This window comes from Bolinopsis microptera, chromosome 9, assembly GCF_026151205.1.
Source record: "Bolinopsis microptera isolate Bmic1 chromosome 9, MBARI_Bmic_1.0, whole genome shotgun sequence".
NCBI lineage: Eukaryota > Metazoa > Ctenophora > Tentaculata > Lobata > Bolinopsidae > Bolinopsis > Bolinopsis microptera.
The window spans coordinates 11,752,762-11,763,271 of NC_087080.1; the positions used below are offsets into that span (position 1 = coordinate 11,752,762).

The 10,510-nt window shown below is 39.2% G+C and overlaps 1 protein-coding gene across 1 annotated transcript in view; it reads right to left on the reverse strand.

The window, feature by feature from the left end:
* LOC134821116 (solute carrier family 22 member 15-like) overlaps window positions 1–10,510 on the reverse strand; it is a 32,694-nt gene extending 22,184 nt beyond the window's left edge. The window contains exons 1-2 of the mRNA XM_063831781.1: window positions 10,421–10,510; window positions 6,902–7,048 (exon numbers count right to left, since the gene is read on the reverse strand). Coding sequence (XP_063687851.1) covers window positions 6,902–6,975 — 74 coding nt within the window. The 5' untranslated portion in view covers window positions 6,976–7,048; window positions 10,421–10,510. The remainder of the gene's footprint in view (window positions 1–6,901; window positions 7,049–10,420) is intronic.

Here is a 10,510-nt window from a genome sequence, read left to right on the forward strand (position 1 = left end):
GTGGTTGAGCGACACAATGGTTTGCTGGCAGAAATGGTTGAGAAAATCAAGAAAGACACAGGATGTAGCTCTGAAATAGCTATCTGTTGGGCAACGAACGCTAAAAATAGCATGGCAAATGTCCATGGATTTTCACCACAACAATTAGTATTGGGATATAATACGTACTGTCCAGGTCTGGATGACAAACATATATCGGTCAGTCAGATTGAAAACGTGACATCAAGCAAAATTGTGGCAGATAACCTGAATGCGATGTACGAAGCAAGATCAGCTTTCTTAACAGCTCAAAATTCAGAGAGACTCAAGAGGGCATTGAAAGGAAGAATATACAAAGCCTATGAGACAAAATATTTCATTGGAGATTCTGTATACTATAAAACAGGAGATAAGCACTGGAAAGGACCAGGAACAGTAATTGGTCAATATAAAAAGCTTGTTTTGGTGAAAACAGGGGGTTTATTTGTGAGAGTTTACCCTAACAGACTCATCCTGAAAACAGATGCAGACAAGATGCTAAATGATGATGAGCGAAAAAGCATTGATCAGCAAGAAGAAACTGAAAATGAGGAGCTAATTGTCCAAGATAGATATAAGAAGCAAGACACAATAAACTCAGCAAATGACAGTGATAGTTCATCTGATGAAGAAGAGGAAGATGATAAACAGGATGAGACACAGTTGAATCAGAACCAACAAAGTATCCCTGAACAGATAATTGAAGAAATGATTCCTCAAAAATCTGCTGAGATAGATCAAACTATTCAAGAAAAATCATATTCACAACAGTCTTCCAGGCAAAATACATCTCAAGAATCTGAAGAATGGAAAATGGTTACCAAAGATGCTAAAAAAGACAGATTTGTATTGAAAAGTGGTGATGAAATCAGATACAAAGAAAAACAAGACGATCCGTGGAAAGAGGGTACTGTTCTTGGAAAAGCAGGAACTGTTAATGGAGTTAACAAAAACAGATACAATATCCAATCTGAAAGTGGAAAAGATCTATCTATTCATGCTGATCGAATGCTGGATTTACAAAAGAAAACAACAACAAATATTCTATGCATTCAAGAAGATTCAGAAGTACTTTTCACAAAATACCCAGATGCTGAAATCGTCAAGAAGATCGAGTGTGCAAAGAAAACTGAATTGGAGAACTTTAAGCATTTTGATGTTTATGAAGAAATTCCTAAAGACAACATTGATCAAGGAACATCAATTATTAGCAGCAGATGGATTATACAGGAGAAAGATTGTGGAAAAGTCAAAGCCAGGATTGTTGCTCGTGGATATGAGGAAGGAGAAATGTTGTTTGTTGATGCACCAACAGTTGACAAGACTTCTTTAAGAATCATTCTGACAATAGCAAATATGAAGAAATGGAAATGCTCTTCTTTAGATGTCAAATCTGCTTTCCTTCAAAGTCATCAATTAGATCGCACAGTCTATCTCAATCCTCCTAAGGATATCAGAAAGAAAAACATTGTGTGGAGAGTAAAGAAGCCAATCTACGGTCTCAAAGATTCAGCAAAGAACTGGTATTGTTCATTGAAAACAGAACTTCTGGCTCTTGGATGTGTTGAATCAATCCTTGATCCAGCAGTGTATTGCTATTATTATAATGAGGAGCTCAAGGGTCTATTTATTTGTCACGTAGATGATTTTCTTTATGGAGGTTGTGGAGATGAGAAGTTTAAAAACAATGTTATTGATAACATCATACAGAAATATGACATTAGTTCAAGTCATGATATATCTGTCGATTACATTGGCCTGAAGATAGATCAGATGGATTCTGGCATCAAGATTGATCAGAAGAAGTTCATCAACTCAATAGATGTGGAAAAAGTGTCTGACATGAAAAACAGAAAGATTACTGAACTGTTGAGTGACACAGAGAAGAAAGTATATCAAAAGTTGTTAGGCAAAGTGAACTGGATTGCGCATCAGTCACGCCCTGACTTATCTTTTGATGCCTTCAACTTTTCTTTATTGGGTCAAAGTCCAACTATTGGTGATTTGAAGAGAATGAACAAGATAATCACAAAAATCAAAACAGGACTAGAATATATTTGGCTCCCACAATTGGACGAAAACTGTTTACAGATTGTGGCATTTTCAGATGCCTCACTGGCTAATATACTGCCAGAGAAAATAAACAGTGGAGAAGGATATGTAATCTTTATCTCTGATACTACAGGGAATTCTTGTTTAGTCAATTGGAAAAGCAAGAAAATTAACAGAGTTGTTCACAGTACAGTAGCAGCAGAATGCTTGAGCTTTGTGGATTGTTTGGGAGATTGTACTTATGTTAGGAATCTTATAGAAGAAATTCTATACAAAGACCCCAGAGCAGAGAAAATACCTATCAAGATGTTTGTTGATAGTTCACAACTAAAGAAAGCAATAAATTCATCACATCTGGTAACTGAAAAATTGCTTAGAATCAATATAGCTGAAATTAAGCAATTAGTGCAAGATAAAAGAAGAAGATTTCAGTTCACTGGGTTAAAACTGCTCACATGATAAGTGACTGTTTAACTAAAACAGGAGCATCCAGTGAAAAATTGTGTGATGTGATAGAAAACGGGTTTATAAATATTCATGACTTGATTGAAGAAGAAAAGAAGCATGCCTCAAATTAAAAAAATCAAGTTTAAGACACGGCCCATGCCCAGGGGAATATGGCCTAAAACTAAGGCCCCTGAGAAGATCTTCGCTGAGAAAATAAGAAGAACCAAGAAGAAAACTTTTATTTAATTTGTATTTTGTATTCCCCTCAGTAAGTCAACAAATCTATAGGCTTCGCACGCAGAGCGTTTGAATCCTTTCGTGTGTTTCGAGCGGGTGTCCGCTAGGATTAACGCTGCACTTTAGCTAGTTTCTGTAGCTAAAAATAGATTTGATGATTTACACTCTTTTTGTAGTATTTTGACTCCCCATTTATTGATAATTTCATGATATATATCACCCTTTACCCCATATAATATGAATCGATTTAGGCCTGTTTTTTGCTCATTTGTCGTAAAAGTACAATTGAGATGAGTTAAAATTATTGTCTAATATTCCCTTAATATGAGTAATGTAATTCACTTCAGTTTTTGTTACTGTTTTTGTCTAGTGTCAGTGTTCCTATGTTTTGTGATCAGTATTGTAGAGTTTACTAATAGGATGTGCTTATATAGGAAAGTTAGTCAGTACATAATATACACTATGAATATGTTTGTTTCGCCACTGATCACGGGATTCTCCCTAAACGGCAAGAGTTTTTACTATATAATATGTGTATTCACTGCCATTATATCGTGTTTTTACCCCTCACATTTTACACTGCATTTCATTTCACACAGCATTTCACATTCACTGTCATTCATACACTGTCACATTTTCACTCATTCTAAGATTTTAAATGTTTGCTAGATTTTGATAGATTTCATAATTCACTCATCACATTTATGGTTATTCATTGCTGTAATATTTTCATATTTCACTCACTCATTCAGTTTCATAACTAGAGTTATCAGATCTTGAGCGTTACCATCCATCACAAGTTGATCAGAATCAAAATTCAAACTTGCTTTAGCATTTTTCAGTGTCACTTTGGAAATCAGTAAAGGCACATCATTTTCTACAATATTTGCCCTGATATATACTTCTTTTCCACATATCCTGGTAGGAAACAGTTTGGCAATATCAGATTTCACTACAGCCCCATCACCAAATCTAAATGTACACTTACTATCTTCCTCTTCAATAAGTTCTTTTTCTTTTTCTTTTAGGCTGTTTTCATATACTTCGTACCATTTCTTACCGCACACTGTCTTCGCGACGCCGGAGTCTATTACCTATACCCAAGTTTTTCGTGTCTGAAAATGCATTGTAAATCAGATGTTCATCATCTATTACCAACTCATGATCCAGTTTCAGAATAGGAGCTGGCTGTTTGTTCTTGTCTGGACATTCTGAAGCCCAATGATATATTGATTTGCATATCGCACAAACTGATCCATACTTATTCAGTCTACGGACGCTCTCGTTCTGGCTTTGTGATGTATTGTTTGTTTGACTTTTACTGCTTTGTTGTTGATTTCTTGGATTAAATCTTGAGTCATATCTTCCTCTTCTTGATTCAAATTGTTCATTCAAATGCTTAATTTGTTCATGGGATCTTCCTCTATAACCTCCACGAGATCGAAAGCTATTTCCACGGGGACGATATCTGTTGTATCCTTGGTTTTGGTAGTAGACAGTTTTATCCTCATCATCTTGGGGTTCGTCCCAATCACTATCATAGTACTCATCTTCATAATATTCCTGAGTTTCTTCTTGATACATGATAGGTTCTTCTTTAACTTTGATTTTAGGAGTAATTTTGGATTCACTAGATCCAATCTCCATGATACCATCAGACATTTTTATCAAAGTCTTTTTCATGCTTTCAAATGTCATACTGTCTACTGATGTTCTAGCCAACTTTTCTTCTTTTCCAAGATTAGCTCCTTTTAATAGGTTATAAGCCAACACCATGTCAGGAATCATAATTTTGTGCTTAGCCAGCTTTCTTGTAAGTGTCTCTGCTTTGATTATATAATCCTTCATAGACTCTTTACTCTTGTCCCTACAAAGATTGGCGTATTCCTCATAGTCTCTTCTTCCCTTTTTAGACCAAATTTCTCATGCAGAGCTGTTAGAATTATGTTTAATCCAGGAATTATTCTTTCCTTGTTACCCACAGTAACTTTCTTCTCAGGAAACTCTTTCATCTGATCATCAAAATATTTCTTAATGGCTGCATCTCTATCTGCACCAGTAACTTCTTCTCCAACTCCTGCCATTATATCCAAATTAGGATAGAGTCTATCTTCATCCATGTCTAGTATTAAATCACAAGCCTGATTGTTATCTCCAGTTGCTTTATCCAATCCCAGAATTACTGCAGATACTATGTCACTATCCGTATTGGTCTCTTCGATTGTTCGGAGCCATATAATCAACATCTTTTTATATCTGTCATAGTCTCCATTCCACTTAGGAGCTTTTATCTGCTTGACCATACCTGTGGGAGAGGGTTACGTGACAATGAAAATGATGGTGTGTGACGTTACCAATGTTCCTGCTACCAATGTTTAATTTGCTCCTATTAGATTGACCGTGAAACACTTTAATCGAATACAGTTTATTCAAATGATAAATATAAATATAAACAATTAATAAATATAAACAATTAGTTCTTGTATAACACCCTAACGGAGACCAGTCTGATGTTGTAGCTGATATTGTAGCTGACTTTGCTGAGTAGGTATAAAACAAACATGCCTATTAGGAATAACAGGTTAGTTTATAGTGAACAACAGTTCTCCCTGCCAAAACATAAATACAACCATTTTTCTTCCTTAAAATATTCCCATACGTTTTATTTTTTAAAGAACAAATAAGGGTGAATAACTTGTCAAATGAATAACTTGCCAAGCTGGATCGCAAAACTTCAATATATTGAAATTGGGTCAAGTTAATCGATCGCTTACCTATACACGCATTTTGTTGGAATCTTAAGACTTCATGAACAATTATGTTGTTATAGCTTCATACTTATAAAGTTGTAATATTGAATACTCTACTTCAATTATGCTCATCACCAGCTCAACTATAGCCTCAGCCATCTTGCCCATCTAATAGTAATTGCAAATCCTTCTGAGATAATTCTAGGTTTATAGACATTTTGAATTGTCAGGAAACTCAGCGTAAGACATTACGCAAAAAGGATGGTGTAAGTTAATTGTCGTGTTAAACGCAATAATCGTTATATAAGGAAGTTTTATATTCTACGCTGTTGAATAATTCAACTTGGGAGTACTTAAAGGCTGCAAATGTAGCGAATTGTCCAGTTTAATTGCGGGTTTGTGTCTCCAAATTTGCTGCACATAAAAAACTTTTGGGCAAGTGCGGAATCGAACTATTTACAAAATATTACCGCACCGGGACCTACGTCTTACATGAATTACCTCTGACACGAAATACTATTATTAATAATATCAACGTTTAACATCCTAAATTCTTTGGTTCTTTACAATAGTCTTTACCGATAGTCAAAATTCGATATTTATCGCTAATCGCTATAATATGACGTTAGCTGGTGCTGAGCTTAAAAGCGGCAGTTAGCGACATTAGCGCTAACTTAAACTATTGTAAGCATAAAAGGCATGTTCGTAATCATAAAAGGACATCTCATATAAACAATGTAAGCACAAAAACAAAGATTCAAATGCCTCCTTGAGTTAAAAGAATATTCAAAAAATATTGTAATAAATACAAATAAAATATTCTATGCTATAGACAATGAATACAACACGCCTATACATAAGTACAAGACAGACCCCCTTTATATGATGCGGTTTTTTATTGCGGCATTCTTTCAAAACATCGCTGTAAAGGCTTACCATGGCGAAGATGATAATATAGTATAATTATTATCAATTCCTCGTAAATTGCATTCTCATCCGTTACAGAAATACTGAAAGTAACCTTTACAGATAATAGTGTCCTACCTACCACTAGCACATGTGTACGGGTTTATATCAGAGTGTATAGTATTATACGTTGGAGGGAGTATCGGCTATTTTCGAGGTCAGCATTTTAATATATCTGCGAGGAAAGTTTCCAGAATTTAATTTAGGTTTTAGACTTGTATTAACCGACTCAGATGTTATAATTTCTTATGGTTATAACTTTATAATAATGAAAAAATTATTTTTAGTTTCACAATTTTTAGTTTCCCCAACATTACCACTCAACTTTCCACGATGAGTCGATGACCCTCATTGACCTCTCCCACGCACGAGAAGGGTACTAACACTGTAACAATTATAATAACCAATAAGATTAGAAACAATGTACTCACGTTCTCTTTGGCTCTACATTGCTTGGTTTTTCCTCAAGTTCCTCACTGTTCAACTTGTTCTCGATCACTGTCATGGTGTAATGTTTGGTATCCGCGATCTTGTACGTGGACTACAGTCTTAACGATTGAACGGAACAAAAAACCTGACTGAAATGAGCAGGTGGTCAAAGAGGTGGTTTACACTATCAAGGAACACAGTAATTCGAGGAGGCCCTTAAGTCGCCATCGTGTGATTCACTGATGATAAAATCAACTTTAATCACAATGTTGCCATAAAATCTAATCTTTGCCATTTACCCATTTACCATGGAGTCTTCTCCTATGTACGATGAATATGAAGCAAATTTAAAGTGTTAAATATTGCGGTATTGTGATTGGGGGCTGATTGTATTACTTGTTCAGTGCCAACCGTAACGAGTATTGACGTTAAAGATTAGAATAATATGGTTATCAGTAATGACTTATTTTCCAACGTGGTCGTGGTTGAGCACCATGATCAAGGAATCCGTTTATTTGTAAGAAATGGAGTAAGAAAATAACATTTGTCCTGTTCTTATTCCTGTAATTCCTGTAATTCCTGTAATTCCTGTAATTCCTGTTTCTGTTTTTTGCTCCCCTTCCTCTTCCTCTTCCTGTTCTCCAGGCCTAGTGTTTAAAACACGATCAAATATAACAAATAAAATGAAGTGACAGGCTGAGCACCGTTCAATCTGGGGTGACGCGTACATTTTTGAATTCGTTGCAATTTACGACACGTAAATCGTAACGGTCTGTGGCGTAACGTTGGCTGTTGGTGCCCCCCCCCCCCCTCCGCTAAAAAGGGCCCCCTGTCAGCGCCCCTCCCTAAAATTGAAAATATTAAGATTACGCCACTGGTAACGGTGCATGCTCCTTTTACAGCGCAAGCTACATGTATGTACTATGTAGTATGTACATAACAACTTCTTTCAAATATTGAACATAGGACTGAATGACTCATATTGAGTGATAAATGCCATTATACCAATTGAGTATAACTTAAGTTGGTAATTAACTTATTTATATTATAAATTGTAATTGTTAATAACCGCCAACAAACCCGAACCGAGCGTGCCCTGCTAAATAATTTTAAGCACTGGAAGTGCAAAGTGGAACATCGAAATTTTGCGAAAGTTGAAACTCCCCAACTTGCATGGAATTTTATACTTTTAAATTATAATTAATTCCTAATTACCACCACATTGCACAATATAGACATGTCATAGGCCGGGACCCGAATTAAAGTACTTTCATGACGAGTTATCGGCGAAATTAAAAACTGTTATCACGTGCATGACATATAATAGCCGTATGAGGAAATATAAAGTCGGTTTAATTTTTTGGTTATATATAACCTAAGCACATTTTAAAAACTTTCACTTTTATTTTAAAAACTTTCGCTCTGACAAAGCATAGCCATAAGTCGTCACCAATGAAATCAAATTTCAATTTCAAAATATTAAAAGAAAGTTAAGAATTTCACCAACAGAGGTCGTTCACCAACATGTAGTTGTTAAATCTCAATTTTCACCTCCAACATCGACTTTTAAGACTTTTTCCATAAAAATAAGCCTTTCGAAATACTCTCGACTCTCGACTCTCGACTCTCGACTCTCGACTCTCGACTCTCGACTCTCGACTCTCGACTCTCGACTCTCGACTCTCGACTCTCGACTCTCGACTCTCGACTCTCGACTCTCGACTCTCGACTCTCGACTCTCGACTCTCGACTCTCGACTCTCGACTCTCGACTCTCGACTCTCGACTCTCGACTCTCGACTCTCGACTCTCGACTCTCGACTCTCGACTCTCGACTCTCGACTCTCGACTCTCCACTCTCCACTCTCCACTCTCCACTCTCCACTCTCCACTCTCCACTCTCCACTCTCCACTCTCCACTCTCCACTCTCCACTCTCCACTCTCCACTCTCCACTCTCCACTCTCCACTCTCCACTCTCCACTCTCCACTCTCCACTCTCCACTCTCCACTCTCCACTCTCCACTCTCCACTCTCCACTCTCCACTCTCCACTCTCCACTCTCGACTCTCGACTCTCGACTCTCGACTCTCGACTCTCGACTCTCGACTCTCGACTCTCGACTCTCGACTCTCGACTCTCGACTCTCGACTCTCGACTCTCGACTCTCGACTCTCGACTCTCGACTCTCCACTCTCCACTCTCCACTCTCCACTCTCCACTCTCCACTCTCCACTCTCCACTCTCCACTCTCCACTCTCCACTCTCCACTCTCCACTCTCCACTCTCCACTCTCCACTCTCCACTCTCCACTCTCCACTCTCCACTCTCCACTCTCCACTCTCCACTCTCCACTCTCCACTCTCCACTCTCCACTCTCCACTCTCCACTCTCCACTCTCCACTCTCCACTCTCCACTCTCCACTCTCCACTCTCCACTCTCCACTCTCCACTCTCCACTCTCCACTCTCCACTCTCCACTCTCCACTCTCCACTCTCCACTCTCCACTCTCCACTCTCCACTCTCCACTCTCCACTCTCCACTCTCCACTCTCCACTCTCCACTCTCCACTCTCCACTCTCCACTCTCCACTCTCCACTCTCCACTCTCCACTCTCCACTCTCCACTCTCCACTCTCCACTCTCCACTCTCCACTCTCCACTCTCCACTCTCCACTCTCCACTCTCCACTCTCCACTCTCCACTCTCCACTCTCCACTCTCCACTCTCCACTCTCCACTCTCCACTCTCCACTCTCCACTCTCCACTCTCCACTCTCCACTCTCCACTCTCCACTCTCCACTCTCCACTCTCCACTCTCCACTCTCCACTCTCCACTCTCCACTCTCCACTCTCCACTCTCCACTCTCCACTCTCCACTCTCCACTCTCCACTCTCCACTCTCCACTCTCCACTCTCCACTCTCCACTCTCCACTCTCCACTCTCCACTCTCCACTCTCCACTCTCCACTCTCCACTCTCCACTCTCCACTCTCCACTCTCCACTCTCCACTCTCCACTCTCCACTCTCCACTCTCCACTCTCCACTCTCCACTCTCCACTCTCCACTCTCCACTCTCCACTCTCCACTCTCCACTCTCCACTCTCCACTCTCCACTCTCCACTCTCCACTCTCCACTCTCCACTCTCCACTCTCCACTCTCCACTCTCCACTCTCCACTCTCCACTCTCCACTCTCCACTCTCCACTCTCCACTCTCCACTCTCCACTCTCCACTCTCCACTCTCCACTCTCCACTCTCCACTCTCCACTCTCCACTCTCCACTCTCCACTCTCCACTCTCCACTCTCCACTCTCCACTCTCCACTCTCCACTCTCCACTCTCCACTCTCCACTCTCCACTCTCCACTCTCCACTCTCCACTCTCCACTCTCCACTCTCCACTCTCCACTCTCCACTCTCCACTCTCCACTCTCCACTCCCCGTTCTCGACCATAAAACATTGACTATTCAATCTTAACTCTCTAGACTCCATTCAGATTACTCTCCAGTCTGCATTTACCTGTTTACCGTTCCTCTATTTCATCGATCTGGATCTTTTTGGAACAGAGCCAAAAAAATTAACAAAGTTGAATCGCTGGAACAAATAAGC